This window comes from Pteropus medius, unplaced genomic scaffold (genome assembly GCF_902729225.1).
Source record: "Pteropus medius unplaced genomic scaffold, Ma_sr-lr_union100, whole genome shotgun sequence".
Lineage (NCBI taxonomy): Eukaryota > Metazoa > Chordata > Mammalia > Chiroptera > Pteropodidae > Pteropus > Pteropus medius.
In genome coordinates, this window is record NW_024354911.1 from 10,912,764 (window position 1) to 10,934,167 (window position 21,404).

General features: G+C 33.7%; 1 protein-coding gene across 4 annotated transcripts in view; it reads left to right on the plus strand.

Moving 5' to 3' along the window:
- KLHL28 (kelch like family member 28) overlaps positions 1-17,292 on the plus strand; it is a 30,715-nt gene extending 13,423 nt beyond the window's left edge. For all 4 annotated transcript variants that reach the window (XM_039856551.1, XM_039856552.1, XM_039856553.1 and 1 more), the window contains 4 exons: positions 2,623-3,521; positions 9,205-9,648; positions 11,456-11,664; positions 12,825-17,292. In XM_039856551.1, coding sequence (XP_039712485.1) covers positions 2,623-3,521; positions 9,205-9,648; positions 11,456-11,664; positions 12,825-12,988 — 1,716 coding nt within the window. In that variant the 3' untranslated portion in view covers positions 12,989-17,292. The remainder of the gene's footprint in view (positions 1-2,622; positions 3,522-9,204; positions 9,649-11,455; positions 11,665-12,824) is intronic.
- The last annotated feature ends 4,112 nt before the right edge of the window (positions 17,293-21,404 follow it).

Consider the following 21,404-nt stretch of genomic DNA (forward strand, 5'->3'; position numbering starts at 1 on the left):
TAAAAGAATTGAGTACTTAAATGCTTATAGACTTTCGGGTGAAGTTAATTTTGACCCAGCTTTTTGAAAACTTTATTGGATGATAAAAAGGATTAGAGAGGAGAAAGGTTATAGACAAAATCTGGCATATAGTCAGAATATATTTGTATAACACTGTAGTAATTACATGAGCTTTATGGGAGTGAAAAGTCATCGTGGAAAGAATGTGAAAGTGGAGATCATGAGAAGAGGCAATTTAATAAAATGAAACTTAAGTGCTATATTTATAGCCCCTCAGGTTGTGTGGAATTTTATACTTTATAAAACCATTTTCATGTAACCTTTTGAGATAGATGGAGGTATTATTATTTTACAAATGAAAAAAAATTAACACTTAGATAAAGAAATGTACCAATTCCTTATAACAGTATGTGACTCAGGACTAAAACTCATCTATATTTCCAAGGTTCCTGTTCTTCACTGATAACTGTTACACCTCTGTTGCTTTACCATAGTACCCTACAGTAGTAACTCTCACAGTTTGTGTTTTTATGTGCACTGTCTGATTTGATTCTCAAAAACCTTGTGAGTTATGTAGTTTAGGTATTATTATGATCTCATTTTACAGATAAGGAAAATGAAGATGAGAGAAGGTAAAGTTAACCAGATGTAAAGTATCTAGGACTGCTTTTTAATCTCATCACTTATTTTGTGTATCTACTTGCCTTTGTTCATTTTTCACTTTTCAGTCTAGATATTAACTCTTTCTATTAAACTCAGGCTAAAAGAAGTTAAATAGATTTAAAAGGTCAAGACTATAATAAGTAAAAGAACAGATCCAGATCTAAACTTATGCCTCTGCTTTCTGTCTTACCAATTTTCTGTTCTGGAAGTTTCTTGAGATTTGTTCATACCGTGATTGAGAATTTTTCTGATGTGCGTAGGATTATTTGCAAAGATCAGAAATGGAGTTTGGTGATATCAGCTGTAAGGTGGTCATATTAACACAATTTGTTAACAGACTTAAAATTTAATTGAAAAGTGAAATGATGAAGTTCTAGATGAAAATAAAAGTTTCAGTATTCAAATATTTCCACTTAAAAATGCACAGGAATGAAGTGCTTTACTCTCTGTCCTACCAATATTTGTATTATTTAATAATGTTTAGAATGTTTTAATTTAAGGATAATACATTAAAAATAGGAACCAAATCTACTTTTTTATTATCCCCATAACTTGTATTTGAGGTGTGAATGAAACAGGAAGGAAACAGTTCATATTGCATAGATGTCTTATGTTCCTTTTATCTACTCTAAGCAGCTGCTGTGATCTAGTTTGAGGTATCAGTGTGTACATTTCTTATGGCTGATGTAACAAATTACCACAAACTCATTTGTTTTTAAAATCTCTCACAGTTCTGAAGGCCAAAAGTCTGAAATTAGTTATCATTGGGCTGAAATTGAGGCATTGGAAGGGCTGTGCACACTCTGGAGGCTCTAGGGGAGAATCTGTTCCTTGCATTTTCCAGCTTCAGATAGCTACCAGTATTACTTGGTTTATGGCTGCATCACTATTCTCTTATCTGTGTGGCCACATTACCATCTTCTCTTCAGTCTCTGCCATGTCTCCTTCTTCCCTCTTCTTATAAGGTACCTCTCATTGTATTTAGGGCCCACCCAGATATTCCAGGTTAATCTACCCATATTAGAATCTTTAATCATCATATAAGCAGTCTTTTTTTTTTTTGCCGTCTAAAGTAACATTCAAAGGTTCTAGAGATTAGGATGTGATGTCTTTTGGATAAGCCATTATTCAGCCTACAACTGTCCTTATTGCCTTTGACTTCTTTTTTTTTTTCCTCATTTCTCCTATTTTTACTCTTTTTCATCTTCCGGAAGCACATAGTGGCAAGTTGATTGAGTGGGTATTTTAAAGTTTTGATCAAGAGTTGAGTAGTTAGTGGTCTATATCTGTGAGTGAATCTGTTGCCCTCATTTAAGAACATCAGATTGTATTCTTATTAATTTTTCATTGTCATTGAATTAGTTGACAATAATGGTACCTTTGTTAAGTTTAACACCATTTATCAAGATAATTATTGAATTATTGAATACTTGAATACTTTGGGTAAAGTAGGTAAGTTAACATGACATTTCTTTCCCATGAAAGCATCTGTTGATTAGATTGGCAAGCATTGTTGTTGTTATTATTATTGAGAAAATAGTCAAAAAGCTGGTAGCATTGTTTCAAAGCCAATTTTCCTTTAAGGACAGGGAAATTTTTTTTCAAATTTGCATTTGTTTCAGTGAATTCGTTTCACTGAATTGTTTCAGTGATAGCTCAACTTGAATTTAATGAAGGTAACCAGAAGAGTTGGCAGAGTTCTGATCCAAAAGTCCATTCATTGTCAAGAGACTTGTAGTTTGGGGCATAACACATAACCTTTTTCTTAATATCTATACTAAAGGACTTGAATTATGTGATTGGTAACATCCCTTCTGACTCTAAAAGACTATTTAGTATTTAGGATAAAATATTTAAAAACCAGCAAACAACATACCCTCATTTATTTTATTCTATTAGAAAAAGGAATCATTTTGGCAAGATTATTTTGAAATAATTGTTTGTGCTTTTTTTCTGTAGATGGACCACACATCCCCGACCTACATGCTTGCTAACTTAACCCACTTACATTCTGAACAACTTCTGCAGGGCCTGAATCTTCTTCGTCAACATCACGAACTCTGTGACATCATTCTTCGAGTAGGTGATGTTAAAATCCATGCTCACAAAGTGGTACTTGCCAGCATCAGCCCATATTTCAAAGCTATGTTCACTGGAAACCTATCTGAAAAAGAGAACGGTGAGGTTGAGTTTCAGTGCATTGATGAAACTGCTCTCCAGGCCATTGTGGAGTATGCCTATACAGGGACTGTTTTTATTTCACAGGATACAGTTGAATCTCTCCTTCCAGCAGCAAACCTACTCCAGATAAAACTTGTCTTGAAAGAGTGTTGCGCATTTCTTGAAAACCAACTTGATCCTGGTAATTGTATTGGAATTTCTCGTTTTGCAGAGACATATGGTTGTCATGACCTTTATTTGGCAGCCACTAAATACATATGCCAGAATTTTGAAGCCGTTTGCCAGACTGAAGAGTTTTTTGAGCTTACACATGCGGATTTGGATGAAATTGTTTCCAATGACTGTTTGAATGTAGCTACTGAAGAGACCGTTTTTTATGCACTTGAGTCTTGGATCAAGTATGATGTACAAGAACGCCAGAAATACTTAGCACAGCTACTTAACAGTGTGCGATTACCATTGCTGAGTGTTAAGTTTCTCACTAGACTGTATGAAGCAAATCATCTCATTCGCGATGATCGCACTTGTAAACATCTTTTGAATGAAGCCCTAAAGTACCACTTTATGCCTGAACATAGACTCTCTCATCAGACAGTCTTGGTGACACGACCTCGTTGTGCTCCCAAAGTACTTTGTGCAGTAGGAGGAAAATCTGGGCTGTTTGCCTGTTTGGATAGGTAAATAGAAGGATTGATGTTAATAGATTTTATACTTTATAAATGTGCTTTCTATACTTTTAAATAGTTTGATTTTCTTTTTTATTTTCTCTCTTCTCCCTAAACACTTTCCTGGTTGTTTTAATCATATTTTCATCCATTCTCTACACCATTCTCAATTATTAACACCCTCCTCCCACCCAGTACACAAACTTTATCTCTCCTTGTTACTAACTTTTCTTCCATTTCATGTCTTTTTTTTTTTCCTTTGTGAAACCATTTACATCTTTATTTGAGTCAGAACAGGTCAAAGGGATTTATTATTTCTAGCAATATCAGGAGACACTAAAGAGGAGAGCTAGGAATCTGTGATGAGGAAGACTAGGGACAAGAGTGGATTTGAATGAAAACAGTTAATTAGAACCACTAAACAAATAAGAAAAAAATCAGATACTGATACAAGTCACGGACTTTGTGTGCAATTTATTTTCTTTATTGTAAACATTTTGTTGTAAAAAGTGGGTTTTTTTGTAATAACTTAGAGTATGAGTTGTCAGACTTTTTCTATAAAGAACCAAGTAAGAAATATTTTATATAATAAATATTTTAGACTTTGTGGCCATATGGTCCCTGTCATAACTACTCAGCTCTGCCATTGTAGAGCGAGAGCAGCCAGAGACAATACGTAAATGAATGAGTATGGCTGGTTCCAATAAAACTTTATTTATAAAAGTAACTGGTAGTTTGAATTTGGCCTATTACCATTTTTGCCAATCTCTGATTTCGAGCATTATACAAATAACTTTTATATATTGAAAATATAGCTGGATGTTACCTTTGCTTTTCCCTTGAGTGAGATTGCTTCATGAAAACTTTTGCATTTGATATATTTCTTTGATGCTATGGATTTCTTCCTGGCCATTTCCCCAATTTCGGCAGATTGCTTTCCCTCCTCCAATGGTGGGAAACTATTGATATTTTATCAGTGTTAGCTGATATATTCCCTATCTTTTTTACAAACCTCAGTGTACATCTTAATTATAGTCTAAAGCTAGTATGGTTGAAATTGCGCTACTGGTAAAACATTAGTTATGGTGAGTACGTGAATTGTTTACTCTTATTTTTAATGGCATTGGCATGAAGTAAATCTTACTAGTCAAAATGTCATGACAAATTCCAAATATGAATTTACATTGTAAAAATTCTTGAGCAGTTGCCTCTTGATCTCTCAAATATTAAAAATAACAAACATAAATTATCGAAGAGTCATAAGAACTTCATATTTTTAGACTCAGAAATTTTTCATCTTAGAAAAAAGATTTTAAATGTCATTTGCACAAAGTTGTTTATTGCAGTATTAGTTACAACTGTGGAAAAATTTAATCAACCTGAATAATTAGTTTAATTCTACAAAAAATATTAAGCACCTGTGCATCAGACACACTACGCTAGATAATTGTTCTTTAATAAGTTCATAATTTAGTAAAAGAGACATTTAAATAGATAGTGTTATAGATAATTCAGTGATATAGATAATTCAATGGAAGTATTAAAGGAGAGGCATTTATCCCATTTGGGGGATTTAGGGAAGATATGGAAAAGTTAATGTCCAAGCTGAGTGTTGAAGGCTAAGCAAGAGCCAAGCAAAAAACGGTGGGAAGGTCACCGAAGTACAGAGACACATAGGATATGGATTTCTTCCTGGCCATTTCCAAAAATTTGGCAGATTGCTTTCCCTCCTCCAATGGTAGGAAACTATTGATATTGTATCAGTGTTAGCTGATATATTCCGTATCTTTTTTAAAAACCTCAGTGTACATCTTAATTGCAGGAAACATACCCTATACTGTTCGGTATTCCGAAGTATAAAATTTTTACCAGCAAATGGCAGGCCATGGTCAATAAGGGCCAAGACAAGAAGGTACTGTGTGCCGTGATGAAGAGAGGGTATTCACTATGCATGTTGAAAATCTATTTTAAGGAGGGTAGTGAAATGATCAAATTTGTATATTAGATCATTCTCGACTATATTATAGAGAAAGATCAAGGAGGCCACGATTAGCATCAGAGTGATTAGAAAAGAGGTTATTGTAAAAGTATAGGCAAATGATTATGAGGTCTTGAATTAGGGCAGTAGTAGTAAAGATAGAGACTGGGGCATTAATTTAGAAATTTTTTTAGAGAGCATATTGATAGGATTTGTTTGAATGGATAGAAAAAGATGATGAAAAGATGAGTGAGATTTTTTTGGTTAGATATTGGATAAATGGTTATATACCGAGGGAGAGGGAGAATATAGGAGGAGTCATTTTAAGGGGGGAAAATAATGTGTTTAGTTTGAGACATACTGAGTTTGAAATGTCTATTGAATATCCAAGTGAAGGGTGTCCTACAGTTAGCTGGATATGATTGCAAAACTCTAGGAAGAGATCCTTGAGTTTCTTGGAATTTTGGAAGTTAGCATATAGTATAATTTAGAGGGGTAAATTAAAACCATGACATGTCTATTACTCAGGAAATTGCAAGGAATTTAGGAGCTCTGTGCTAGGAACCTGGAGTGACAACCAAATATATTTTTTATTAAAGTATTATTGTGTGGCCCTATGTAGTACCTAATTTAACCTAATTGCCCAGTTTATTTATTTATTTATTTTTGACTTACATCTGTTTCCTGTGTCCTCTAGAACTCACATTCTATCATAAGAAAAATCTCTTTTATTTTCAACTTCATGATCTAATGAAATAAAGCTGATGCTTAAGGATACTGTTTTTGTTAAAACCCTTTCAAAACTGTTTTTCCCCTCATGTTTCATTAATCGCAGGTCCTAAAGATTGGATAAATGTTTTCTTTGTTCCTCATAGCCATTTCCAAATATTTTCATCTCCCCTTCCTCAAAAACCTCAATTCATTTCAAGCATTGGCCATCAGGCTGTATCACTCGATATCCCTTCTGTTGCTATCATTTGCTGTTCCTTTAGTAACATCATTCATTAAAGATTTTTATAGCTGGCTTACTGTATTTGTCATCGTTTTACATAAATAATTACTCTTATTGATTTCAACATCCACATAGTATAATTCACAATTATCCAACTCCTTTTCCTCTCTCCTTGATCTCACTTTTACCAATCTTTTCTGTCTTAGGCACCTGTTCTCATGATCATACCTTCAACGTTGTCATTACCAGTGACTTCAACACTGAAAATTTTAGTTTCAGAAATTCCACTCTCTGTTCACCACCTCCTTTCTTGCCAGCTTATTTATTTCAGTACACCCACTACAATCATTCTTTTTTGACATGTGGGAATCTTCTCACGAGTCCCCCGACCCATCCCAAGGCTTCCCGACTACACTCATTCTTTGTTCTCTTCAAGACTTTTAATTTTTTGGCTCTCTAATAGTTAGGAAAACTTATTGTTCACTAACCACCGCATGTCCTCACCTTCACTCTTTACCCAGGAACTTAGATTCAGGAACATCAGTGTTATCATTACTTTGAATACACCCATGGTTCCCTTGCCCTTCTTTCCTTCCATCATACTCATCTAGTTAAATCCGATTCTCCTCTTAAGCCATGGCTGTACCTGAGCAATAGAATGTGGCAGAGAAACATGTACCCATCTTAACTGGTCTCACTTGGGGATCTCAGCTCCTAGCCACCCCTTTACTTTTCCCTCATTAATTTACTCTTTCACTTTGGAGTACTGTTTCATACCTTCTGCTCCATAAAAACATCCAAAGCCCCTTACCCTCACCTTCCAACTCTCAGCCGATGAGCTTTTCTCTTACTATATTGAGAAGATAAAAGCAATCCGAAGGGAACTTTCTCATCATCACCAAATCTACCAAGTTATTTCTAAGATACTTTTCCATTTATGCATCAGTTTTCATTCCCTCTCCTCTACATAGAGAGTTTGCTCTTGCAGTTATCCTGACATTCTCTCATGTTACCACCTTCTCCTACTGTACTGCATCATAGCCGTCAGCATGCAAACATGTTCTGGTTTAAGCTCCCAGATTAAATTAATCTATCCTGGACTCTGTGGTCTTTCTCTGCTCATCTTTATAGCTGCCTCCTCATATTTCTTTTACTCTTTGTAGTAAAATCCTTGGGAAAATTGTCTATACCTGCTGTTTTCACTTCCCATTCTCTCTTGAACCACTCCAGTCAAAATTTGTCCCCACCACCTCACTGAAACTGCTCTCCTTGTATCGTTCACATTGGAACAAATTCACATTTTTAGAACATTCAATTTAACAAAACTACATAACCATTCAGTAGCTATTGAATGGGTATACTTTGATCATACTGGATAGAGAATATATATTTTTATGCTATCCATTATTGAGTTTGGGGACATTGGGTATATACCCAATCTTTCTTTGTAATGAAATATCTATACATGCAAGAGACCATGTATAATATGCATGCTGGGTAAAAGAATATATACTCAAGTACCTATCAACCAGCTTAAGAAATAGACTATTAATAATACCTTTAATAGTTATGTCTCTTCATGATGCCTACTCCCCTCCCTCAAAAGAAACCACTATTCTGAATTTTCTGTGTATTTTTCTTTGCTTTTTGTTGTAATTTTGCCACTTCTTGTATGTGTCCCCAATATATCATTAGGTTTTACACATTTTTATTCAAATGCAGTAATACTATATATATTCTTCAGAGATGTGTTTTCTCACTGAATAGTAAATTTATGAAATTCATCTGTGTGACTAAGGAAATACTTAATTTAGTTTCATTGGTGTGAGGAATAGCATATGGACATAATTCAATATTTTCTACAATGAACATGTTAATTATAAAAATTAATCGACATGTTATACACTGAAAAGTTCACAAATTCCAAGTGTACAGCTCAGTGAATTATCACAGAGTGAACATTACAAACCAGTTCAAGAAATAGGAAAGATAACCAGCACCCAGAAACCACCCTTGAGTTTCTTCCCTGTCCTCCCCAAAGGTAACCACTATCCTCATTTATATTCCAGAGATTACAAATTATTTTGAATTTGATATAAATTAAACTATACAGAATGTACTCTTTTGAAGTTGGCTTCTTTCCCTCAATATTACAGGTGTAAGATTCATCTCTGTTGTATGTAGCTATAATTTATTCATTTTCATTGCCGTTTTGAATTCTAATGCCACAATTTATCCATTTTATGGTTCACGAACATTTGGACTGTTTCCAGTTTTTAACTATTACAAATGCTTCTGTGAATATCCTTGTACATATACATATGTGTGCATTTCTCTTGGGTACATCTCTAGGAATGGAATTGCTCAGTCATAAGATGGTTATACCAATCTTATTTATCCATTCTCCTTTTGACAAGTGATTGTTACACTGCTATGAACATTTGGGTATATGTGTCCTGTTGGAACACTGACTGTAATAGGCATTTGATAGAGTAGATACTCAGGAATGAAATTGCCGAGTCAGAATATGTGTATATCTTAAATTTTACCAGATAATGTGAAGTTGTTTTCGGAGTATTTTGTACCAGTGTATATGCTCCACATTCTTGTCAATAGTTGTTATTTCTGACGTTAAATTTTCCCAGTCTGGAAAGTGTCATGGTTTATTATGGTTTTAATTTGCATGTCCTAAGGAGATTAAACTTTTTTTTTGTTTATGGGCCATTTTGATTTTTAAAATTTATTTTTTTCTGCTTATTCTTTAGTGTGGAGATGTACTTTCCTCAGAATGACTCTTGGATTGGTTTGGCACCCCTAAACATTCCTCGCTATGAATTTGGAATATGCGTTTTAGACCAAAAAGTGTATGTTATAGGTGGTATTGAAACTGATGTGCGTCCTGATTTCACTGTCAGAAAACATGAAAATTCAGTAGAATGCTGGAATCCTGATACAAATACCTGGACTTCTCTTGAGAGAATGAATGAACAACGAAGTACTCTTGGAGTAGTAGTACTTGCAGGAGAACTTTATGCTTTAGGTGGTTATGATGGACAGTCTTATTTACAATCTGTAGAGAAGTATATTCCCAAAATAAGAAAATGGGAACCTGTGGCACCAATGACTACAACACGAAGTTGTTTTGCCGCAGCTGTGTTGGATGGAATGATATATGCCATTGGCGGATATGGGCCTGCCCACATGAACAGGTATTTAACTTAAGCTTGTAGATTTTTAAAGTGTTATTAACAATGATTTTTGATTTTTAAACCATTTGTGTATATAAATGAACTTCCCGTTTTAATTTTTAAAGCAATATTGATTGACATTTGGGAAATTTAATCTTCATGAGTATAATTGTAATTGTTTTACAGGGATTTAATACAAACTTAAAGTTAGACAACTTTAGATTTTGAATGTGTGTGTGTGTGTGTGTGTGTGTGTGTGTAATGCCTGTTGCTGCATTGCAAAATAGAATAAAAAAGTGAAAAATGTAATTCCTATAGACAATATTATAATGCATCATAAACTTAAAGCCTTATTTAAGTATTTTTTCTTGAGTCTTTTTCTATAATCAATATACATTATTTAAGTATCTGAGTTGTGTTAGAGTCTGAATTTCAGGTTTCTGTATTTTGTAGTAGTCTCTGAATTAAGGAGAAATATATATAAGAGAAAAAACATAAAGTGACTGCTTAAATGGAAAATTAATCATAATTCCTAACCTTTATTAAAAATTAATGTTCCAAAGATTTTATATCTAATAGTAATTAGAGTGGTATGTGTTTTATTAATTGTGAGCATTTTAATGAAAGAATATATTGTGGTTTATTAACTGATTGAGAAAGTAATAGTACAACAGCATTTCATCCATAAATTTTTATTTCTGTGTAAGCTAAAGTAGTCTCCCTTTTTATTGTTCCCTTAGTCAAAGGAATGGTATTTGGGGCCCAGGCATAAATTTCTATTTTTGAAAAGTTGCTGGCAGAAATTTATAAGACGAAAGGTTAAGTATTTTAGTTTTGAGATAATGCTCTTGAAGTTTAAGTTTTGCCTGCAGTTTATCAACTCTTCTTGTCCAGTGATTTTGTCTAATGGTTTTTATCTTGGTGTCCTTTCAGAAACAGTTATAGTTTAGTCTGTATTCTAGTCTACTCTGCAGTCTGGTCTCTATTCTGAACTCCAGAATTATGTCACTGACTCTCAAATGCTTTAGGCGTTTTTGAGAAGTTAGGTTAAGACCAGAACAAGCTCAACAAGCATGTCTTTGTGCCCCTTCAGGGCAAGGCTTAGGCTTAAAGGCCTTCTAGGATAATATAGGGAAGCTTTTTTGGAAATTCTGATTTGATTTGGATTTCCATAATACAGCTTGGAATGTCAAGAGGTCCTTGGAATGCAATTTGACATAATCCCTGAATTCTCCTAAACCACTCAGAGATTATTATGATTAGCTAGTTTGTGTTATGAAATCTGCAGTGTTTGCTTTGCAGTAAACCACCACGAATTCTCCTGTAAGAAAAGAAATTTTTCTTTCTTTTCTTTTCCTTAGCTGTGTAGAAGACTCTTGTTATCCTTATTCACATCTGTATTCAGTTTGTGACTTTCAAAGACCTGTCACATACATTCTCATTTGACTTTATTCTTTCATGAATCCTCTGAAGTTGTTCAGGATTACACAAATCTAATGTGTTAGGCTAGGATTTATTCACTTTAGTTATGCTGCATTAGTACTTGAACCCAGGTTTTCTGACTTCAAAAGTTCTATAACTTTAATATGCCTTGCTGCTTATACAATATAATGGAATAGCATATGGCTATTATTGCACCCAGTGCACAAATAAGTTTTTATCCCTGCAGTCTTTTCAGCAAAATCTAAATATTTGGGACAAACTACTCTGATTTTATATCTATTTGCTTGAACTTTTAAAAGTTCAGATGATGGGGTTTAGTTCTGCTTTACTAGGAGGAGTGAGACAAAGGATGTGAATTAATTTTTTCTTTTGTGAATGTTTGCAGTGTGGAGCGTTATGATCCAAGTAAGGACTCCTGGGAGATGGTTGCATCTATGGCAGATAAAAGGATTCACTTTGGTGTGGGTGTCATGTTAGGCTTTATTTTTGTGGTGGGTGGACATAATGGTGTCTCACATTTGTCAAGCATTGAAAGATATGACCCTCATCAAAATCAGTGGACTGTGTGTAGACCAATGAAAGAACCCAGAACAGGTAATAATAACTTACTAATTTCTAACATATAGGAGAATATTTTGTGTAGTGGTGATCTTAGAACAGTAGTTCCTTGGAATATAAGAGTTATTACTTGTCCAGAAAAAAACTTTTTGTGGTAAACTTGGGAGACAATTAGATTAGACAAAACTATATCGACTTCTTTACTGTGGTTTTAATATGACAATACATATTATCATTTCTTAAATTTGGAGAACACATTTGAGAAATGCTGGTAATGAAATGTATCTTACCGATGCCATCTTTTTATACATTACACACACACACAGAATCCTTGGATGTTCTGTTTTGTTTTTTATTGCACATCAGCTGCCTGTATATGTTCACTTTCAAATGTTCTCTCCTCAAGGAATATAATTGATCAAGGAAAGGTTAAATTACAGTGTTCCTAGAGAGAAATAAGTACATCAAGGGGAAAAAGTTATCTTTGAGCTCAAACTCAAATCATTATTTTAAAGGGAAGGTTTTAAATTACTAATGGAATCCCTTAGGAATATTGCTTGCATTTGTGATTAAAGAAACTCCCGAAACATTAAAGATGCAAAAGAAACAAAGGACAAAGTGTAATGAACTATTTTAGTTGTTTTTGTGGTATCATTGAGAGAAAAAGCCGTGAAATAATGAGAATGAAAAATTGGGGTAACCTTGTTCTTTTTAGACCTACTCGGATTTATGATTGTGTGGATGTTGGTGCCCCCAACTCCAGCATTTTTTAATTGTCAACTGTACCAATGTAGCTCTTTCGCAAAAACAAAGTAGTGTAATATGAACTTTCGAAAAGCTGGGGATACTTGTATTTCAAAACCTGATAAAAATGAATGATTTTTTGAAGAATATGTGTAAATATAAATTAAGAAGAAAGCATATAGAAAGATAGATACTGCATTCTTAATAGTATTTCCTGTGGTGGAGATGAGAGAGAGTAGAATTGGGGAGGAGAGGTAAAGGAAGATTTCAATTCTTTTATATTCAGGGATATTTTTTCAGTTAGCACATAGTGCTGTATTGCTTATCTAATTAATAATAAATTGTTGAAATGTATTTTAAGAAAACATTAAAGTACAAATTTACTTATTTTTAGTGAGAAGTCTACAAAATAGTTAACATGTTTTTTCCCTATTTTTATCCACCTTTCTTAGGTGTTGGTGCTGCAGTAATTGATAACTACCTTTATGTAGTTGGTGGTCACTCAGGGTCTTCCTATCTGAATACTGTGCAGAAATATGACCCTATCTCAGATACATGGCTAGATTCAGCTGGCATGATATACTGTCGCTGCAATTTTGGATTAACTGCACTTTGACAAATGTGGACTCATGGAAAGAATGAGGTGATGAACCTTGTGCCACGTGAAAGGATGCCCAATTATCTGAAACCCAGAAGCTGCATTGCTTTCTTTTTAACTTGAAGTGGCATGAAGACTCAAAGTTTTGTTGGGTACTTTGAACTGACAGGTAGCTTTGGTTGCTCTTGATTACACAGTGAATCAATAATCAAAAAAAAAGAAAAAAAGAAAAAAAAGAGATCTTGCCAATTGAATCGTGTACTTCTCCCCCCAATACTGGAATAAAGTAGTTTTATGTTCGTACATGTACATGTGGAGAAAACCTTGCTGCTCTTTTAGCTCGCTCCCTCCTCTGTATGCACCATGATTTACTAGGGTAAATGATGCTTAGATGTTGGAGTGTATTGAATGACTGGACAGAGTGCAGATATTGTCTGTTGGATGTAAATTCATATGCTTCACATTTTAAATAAAGGGCTGCTTTTTTTTTTGGTACTTTTAAAGGGGTATAAATTATATGCCATAGTGAGTCACCTGGATATTATTCCTGCTAAATGGTTTTGGGGCTAGGGATGTAATACGTTTGCAAGACAAATACTTTTACTATCATGATATTTGAGGGCTTAATTAAAGAAGTCAGAGATTTGCTGTTTATTCCTTTTTTATATGGGCAGGTTAATTCTGGATGGATTTACTTTCCCATCTATGCTATGCTGAGCATGGATACAAAGAATTAATGCATATCACTTTAATATTATTTTAGTAGTATAGCAGGCTTTCCCATGTTGATGTAAATATTTGACAAATGTATAGTACCACCTTTAGTGCATATTGATTTTTTTCATATAATAATTTTAGTTTTTTAAGACCTTTGCTTTTTCAAAGTGTTCAGATATAAAAAATGGTGCTAACTGTAGGAGCTATAACAAGGCTATAATGATGTTCTTTTGGATGTTCAGTATGAGATATGCATGACGTGTTTTAATAGTATTTTTCATTTTTACTGGCTTGATTCATTTGTGCTTATTAAAAATATTAGTAATTATACCAATGTTAACATCCAAAAATTATCTAAATGCCTGTTATGTTTTTCATGGTTCCTGAATAGTGATTTAAAGAAAGATACATTTTTGATCTTCCTGTGCTAGATATTACATGTCCTTAAAACAAAAATATATTCATTAAATATAAAGCACTAGTCAGTTATGCATTACTTTGTACATTTCTTAGGTAACTGAATGTTTTAAAGTTACTGAGGAAAACTGGAGCTCATTTACTTGAGTAATACTTCTAAATTTGGTTCTACTTTGATTAAAGAAATAATCTTTTAAAGCAAAATTGTTTGCTATGGCCAAGTGACATATTTAAAAGAAGTGATTGGCTCATTTTGTTTTAGCATGTTTTAGTAAATGTCTGTTAGTCTTGAACATATTACCTTGCATTTTATTATGATATCGGTACTTTTATTTTTGGTACTGTAGTCATTTTTCTTTTCCATGATTTCTTTTTTTACCTGCCCACCATCTCTTTATAGTCTCTGCAAAACTAATGTATATTTGTTTTCTAAGAAAAATTCATACTGCATTCTTAAGTGCCATAATGTTCTAAACTGTTGTTAAGAAGCCATTTGTAATTATAAAGTGTAAGTTCATTTGTTAGTATATATGTTACTTCTATACTAAACTATAGCTGGGCAATTTGCGGTTTTCCTTGTTCTTCCATAAACTGCCAGTTGTAGATTTAAATGTATACTACAAAACTATGTAAAAATCTTCCTTAAGCATAAGGAGTATCATGCTTTATGAATATTTGCACATATTATAAAAATTTGCAAGTGATTTTTAGTCTCTTCTAATTAAGAACTCAGCAAGAGCTACTAATAAAATTGACAGGCTGAGTATTTTCTATGTTGCTTGTTTAACAATGATATATAGCAATAACTTTTTAATTGATTTGAATAAATCTATTGAATAGAAACAAGGTGCACTATTATGATTGGTCTAGACTTTAAAGAAAAGCAATTTAAAATAGATTTCATCACATACTTAATTTTAAATCCCCAACTTGATTTTCTTTCTATTTATAGCAATGAAATTGTTAAGTACATCCTATTACGCTATTTTTTAATTCTTTCTCCCCAGAAAGGAATTTGAAAGATTAGAAAACTATTTTAATCGTAAACAGATCTATACTATACATTTTATTTTAACAATGTTTTACTCAGTGTATCAGCCTCACTATCAAATTAGTATAAAATAGATAATCATTAGGTAAATTAGATCAAAGGGATATATTGGTCATTGTTTTGGGAAAATCTGAATTTTGCGTTGAAGAAGACTAAATGTGAAATATTTTGGGCAATAGTAGGAGCCATACCAGAGAACAACTTATGAAAACCTGTGAAAAGAAGAAAAATACAAAATTTAGAAATTTTTATTTCAGGTTTGCTAAGCATACTCTGCTGTTCATAACAGCAAGAGATATTAATGCAACCTGACAACTGATAACTTTACAATAGACCCGCCTTGTACAGATTTGTGAGAAGTTTCATCATGAATATTCTACTGACAAAAGCCACACATTTCTTATGTTAAAAAGGATAAAGATATTTGATTATAAATTCCCAGGGTTAAAAATAATAGAAATAATTTTATATAATCAGGCAAAGAGGAGACAGCTATTTAAGATTGCCTAAAAATATTTTTGAAAAAAGTTACAGTGAGAACTAGTAATTATCTAATTAGAATATAATTACCTTCTATAATTATTTTATGAAGGCTTAATCTACTAGAAATGTTTGGCTATTTAATAGTTGTTGAATATAGTAATAGAACTTAAGTGGTTTTTAATGTAGCCCAAAGGATATTTATGTAGTTCCATATGTTATTACTAATATTGTTTTAGATACAAATGAATATTAAATTATAGGAAATGGTATCAAATGATAGGAAAGTGATATTCATTAGGTTTTGAAAAATTATTTTGATAACTTGACAAATATGGCAGGTCTACTATATGTACGAGATCCTGTGCCAGATGCTATAGTGGCTATAAATAAGATACAATCTTATCAAAGAATAAAATACAGTGAGGGAGACCTGTACCCAAGTCATGGTGGAGTGTGAATCTAATTCCTTATCTCCAACATCATAAGAAGTAATTAAAGACCCAGTTTATGTATAAACTTTTGTGTCCTTTAGTGTTCAGTGTTTTATTGACATGACAATTATAAAGAATCTAAAGTTTATAGAATTCCAGATTTCTTGGAATTGGATAATATATTTTCTAGAAGAAAAACAAGATATAGAAACTTAAACTAGTATATTATCAAGGCTCTGGATGACATTGAAGGAAATATATGTACATATAATGGTGTGTTTTCAGTTTTGGTGTTGGATTTCTGGTATTGTCACCTAAGTGCTCATTTTCAGGAAAATCAAATTCTATAATAGATACTGCTTAAATTCAATAAACTTGTGATAACCTCTATAACCTCTGTAGTCTGAAAATTATGAAATTTTAAGTTGTCACATGTCAACATCCAGTTCTATCTTTTAACCTTTTTGTCCTTTGTAAACAGCACTTTAAATTAGATATGATTTAATTAAATACAGTTATTCTGTGGCTGGATATATATTGGATTTTGCTTACAGTATATTGATTCATTGTTGAGACATATTTGAGAAGACTGAGGAGTACAATAGGTTTTTAATATAGGTTTACAAGTTTTCTTACTGGTGTGGATATGGAGTCAAATAAAAATCCAGTTTACATCTCTGCAGAGAGAAAAATTGTTATCCATATGTCTTTTATATTTCACATATTTAACTACAGACAATTTATTGTTAATTTTGTCAAGTTATCATGTATAAGTCCCATTTATTTTAAAATACCAAGCAAAAAGTTCCAAGCTTGCCTTAAAATACAAGTGAAATTAAAGAACTGGATGATAATGCCTATATTTTTGCCTTATGAATTGTGCTGTATCATAAACCAGAGATGGTTTTGATTTTAACAGGATTCTGAAATTTTGTAAATGTTGAGTACTAATATATGTACTCTCTTGCAAAGAATGTGATCTAGCTGTGGGTTATGTTAATGTTTAATTGTTTTTATGCATTTTACCTCTGAATATGTATCTTTTTAGTATCGGGATTTCATTTTATTTTTGTTTACATGGTAAAATGGCTATTAACTCGTTGAAGGTTGTATTCTTTTGTCTTTAAAAGTTATTTGTATGCACTATTGTGGTAATGCTCTGTAATGACTATGGTTAAATTTCACTTAATGTGAAATGTTTAGAATAAATTTGAAAAACATAACTTTTTGTGTGTCAGTCGTTGTGAACCGACCCAAGCTGACTTCATTATGCTCAGCTCTGAGGTTCTTGGTAGTGGCCACAAAAGGTGAGGTGGGTGTGGTATATAGCCTCATGCTCACTTACTAAAGAAATATTCATTAGCAAAGTGGGCATGGAAGAGTTCAGTAGGTAAGTTCAATGCTTTCTTCCTTTTAGAGTCTCTACCCAACCTTATAAGAAAGATTTACTTGAGACAGACAAGGCAGCATTCCAGAGGGTGGTTACCTTTAAGGCCAGCATCAGGTAACCAGGAGTCCTCCTAAAGAAGGGCCTTGTGCATTTCTCATTTTGGTTTGTGGCATAGATTTTAAGAATTGGAATTGGTGGGTCAAGGGATAGGTGATATATAATTTTGCTAGGTCTTGCCCGTTTTAGTCATTTCAGGCTGCTGTAACAAAATACCGCAGACTGGATGGCTTCTAAACAATAGAAATTTATTTCTCAAAGTTCTGGAGGCTGGAAGTCCAAGACCAGAGGGCCAGATGGTCAGGTTCTGATGATACCCTCCTCAGGGTTATAGACTGCTTTTTCATTGTATCCTCAGGTGGCAAAGAATAGAGAGGGGAGGAAAGCTCCTATGTTTCTTATAAAGATACAAATTATTTTGAAAAACAACTTTTTATGTCAGTTGTTGAACTGACCCAAGCTAACTTTTTTATGCTCAACTCTTAGGTTCTTGGCCAAAAGCTCCGCCTAACACCATCACAAGGAAGTGGGTAGGGTTTCAATATATGAATGTTGAGGAGACACGTTCAGTCTAATAACATTGTCCAATTCTCCCAAAAGGTGTTTCCATCAACCAAGGCAAGAATACCTTGTAGGCTGTTTTTATTAGTCTACCTACTGAGGGGCTTGATGAAAGATTAACATTTGGCCTCAGGTTTGGTTTTGTTTTGTTTTGGGTTAAATTATGTCTGATATTATAAAGAAAAGTTTCTAATTTTTAATGTACTCGAAAAGCTGCTTTAAATCATTTATTGAGTAAGGTAGGATCTAAATAAGGATGACCAGTCGGTCACTTTTATCATGACCAGGAAGAAAGTCTAAGAAAGGATATTCTTGTGTGTGCCCTGAGGAGAGTTAATAAGTAACAGTGGTACTAGAATCAGAGTAGGTGGTTGCCATGGAATAGAAGGCTTTCTATGTCAAAAAGTTTTATTAGAGCCAGATTTTAAAAGATTTCGAATAAATGATTTTGGACAATATCTGGTAGATAATTGATTTTGAGCAGGAACAAAATGGGTTATTTCATTATTATTTACTATCTAGGGAAATTTAAGCTATTCACTTTTCAACATTTTAACGTGTTGTTTTTGCATTTCAAACTAATTCATGAATTTAACATTTTTTTACTGTTTTAATGTCATAATTTGTTCTATGACCTTAATTGCCATAGAAATGCCAGCAATGATTTTCAGCCAACAAACTTGAAATATTCACACAGCATTTAGTTCATTTTCTACAGCAGCACTACTTGCCTATTAATTTCATTTCTTAATAAAATATTGAAAAAAATGGTAATGAATACTTTCATGGTGCTTACTGTGTGCCACACACCAAGTGCTATACATAATAATTCATTTAATCCTAACCACAGTCTTGTGAGATATATTCTATTATATCCACTTTACAGTTAGAAACTGGGGAATAGAGAGGGTAAGTAATAGGGCCAAAGCCACACAATCAGTGACAGTCTGGATTTGAACTCAGGCAATCTGACTTTAGAATCCAGATGTGTAACTGTCATACTCTTGTCTCTTCTTGACAGCATACAATTCAGTAGTCTAGGACTGATGATAATAGAGATAATCCAGTGGTGGTGATCACATATCACGATTCACCTCAAATGTCTGCAATTCTTATTTTTTCCAGAATCAAAAATGTCAATCCTGAATCAGGTCTTCTGGCATTTCCATAAGCTCTCTAGGGACAGGAATTCATAACCCTTTTCAAAAGAAAAAGCATACAGTAGTCCAGAAACCATGAGGGTTGGGGAAGCAGGTAAAGAAACGCCAGTCAACTTATAAATATTATTTGAACTGGGGTGGTAAAGAGCATAACTAACATCATCAAAGATGTTACCACAGAATGTTATATCCAATCTATGAATGCGTATAGTGTCATAGAACAGAAGGAAAATTGGTCTTGCCCCACCCAAATTATAAAGCATATTAATATTTTAAAGGCCAGAAAGTTCTCTCTGCAGTTCCTTTGCATTCCATACTGGGGCACTTCTGCCACCTACTGTTATTGTAGAAGACTGCAAAAGTTGGAAATCCACAGTACTATACCTAAAGCAAATCTGGTTGATAACTCATTCGCCAAATATTTAAAGAGCACCCATCCTAACAGCCCTCTCGGTTTCCTCTCAGATCTCTTCCCTCTTACAAAAACAGAAAACATTTGAGATTATTAATCTTTGTGAATCACTTTAGCTACAATAAATTTATTTTTAAATTTGACGATGTTCAAAATTTTTTTTATCTTTAGTTTTAGGATTTTTAGCTTTCTAATGGAAATTAAAGGTGGTTAGGCTTTGTGGGTACAAGTAGAGGCAATAGGATCTTACAATTACCCTTGGAATCACAAGCCCGATGTTCTTTCCTCCACAAACCTCCAGGAATGCTAGGCAGCAACTGTGAAAGGCCTGTTTTAAAGACCTCACAGCAGTTGTCTGCTGAGCTGCCCCTCTGTACTCCCAAAGCCCCAGGTGCTTACCAGGCCATAGTACTTCCCTTTGTAAAGTCATCATTGATTGATGCACCTTTTCTCTTTTCAAGACGTGTATTCAACAAGCAAATAGTAGGTTGTATTAAGTGAATGCTGCAGAGAAAGTATGTCTTGATATTAATGTTCTGGCTTATAGCCCCCACATCAAACTTAGCTTGCTTAGGTAAAGATTTCCTTAGCTAGCCATTTCCTCCAAGCCTTAACCTGGTTGCTCTTGACCTAAGCACAGGTCAGCTTTCCTGCCATCTTCTCTCTTCCTGTCCTTTCCTTCTGTCCTAAATTCCCATATGTTGAATGTGTAGAGCTATTTGTGTCTACTTCCATCCTCTTCGCAAACTCCCTTTTTCCTACTTTACCTTAGAGCAAGATAATTATGCTCAGTGTGTTTTAATATTTGTTAATATTTGACATTAATAGGGAAACAATCTATTGTTGTATCCTTTTGGGGAAAATTTATACCACAGGATATTATTGCTTCCCAACTCTAGCACCTGGAATACTAATTTTGAAATGTAGGTAGAGGAATGTAAAAGAATAACATTATTCACAAAATAATGAGTTCTGGAAGGTTTGAGATGAAAGTTTCTGAAAGCAAGTGTCCAGGTATAAAGAAATGTCTGAACGGATGACCACAGCAGTTTTCTTCAGAGGTTCACTTGCCTCTTCTTTTTCTCATGCTATTTATTTCTATCACCGCTATGCCAGCCCTCTAGGAGTATACACTTCTTTCTTCAGAGCCCTAACTCCTTGATTCTTAGTTCTCTTCAGTACTAGGGAGCCGTGCTGGGTTTTTACCAGTACTAACTTGATTATCACTAGGTGATAAATCACAATCATTTTCTTCTTTACACTTTTTTGGTACTTATTGAATTTTACTGATTTATGTTATTTTTATAATCCTATTTAAAAATGAGACTATAAAATTCAAAAGGAAAACAATGAAAATGAAGGAACAAACATTTCTACTTCTACCATGGCCAACTTGTCATTTGCTCCCCAAGCTCCTGTTGCATTCCACATTCTCTTTGAAGCCCCTGCCAGAGTGGCTTACTTTTTCATTTTCAAGAGATATTCCTTTTGGTACCGTGCAAAAGATCTCACTGAGAAAACAATGGACTATAGAACTGATTGCTCATTGAGGGTAAATAATCTAATATACATCCTCAGGTAGATATCAACATATAAAACTATAGACTGCCCACTAACTTCTTCAATTTCCCAGAGATAAAGTGAAATGTTGTTTTCCCTGGGATCAAATTAAAGTTAAAGGCTGTCCAGGTGACCAGACAATAAACGCTGGGCTACCTGGGAGGGTTAGAACCCCTATTAGTAAGGCATCAGGTC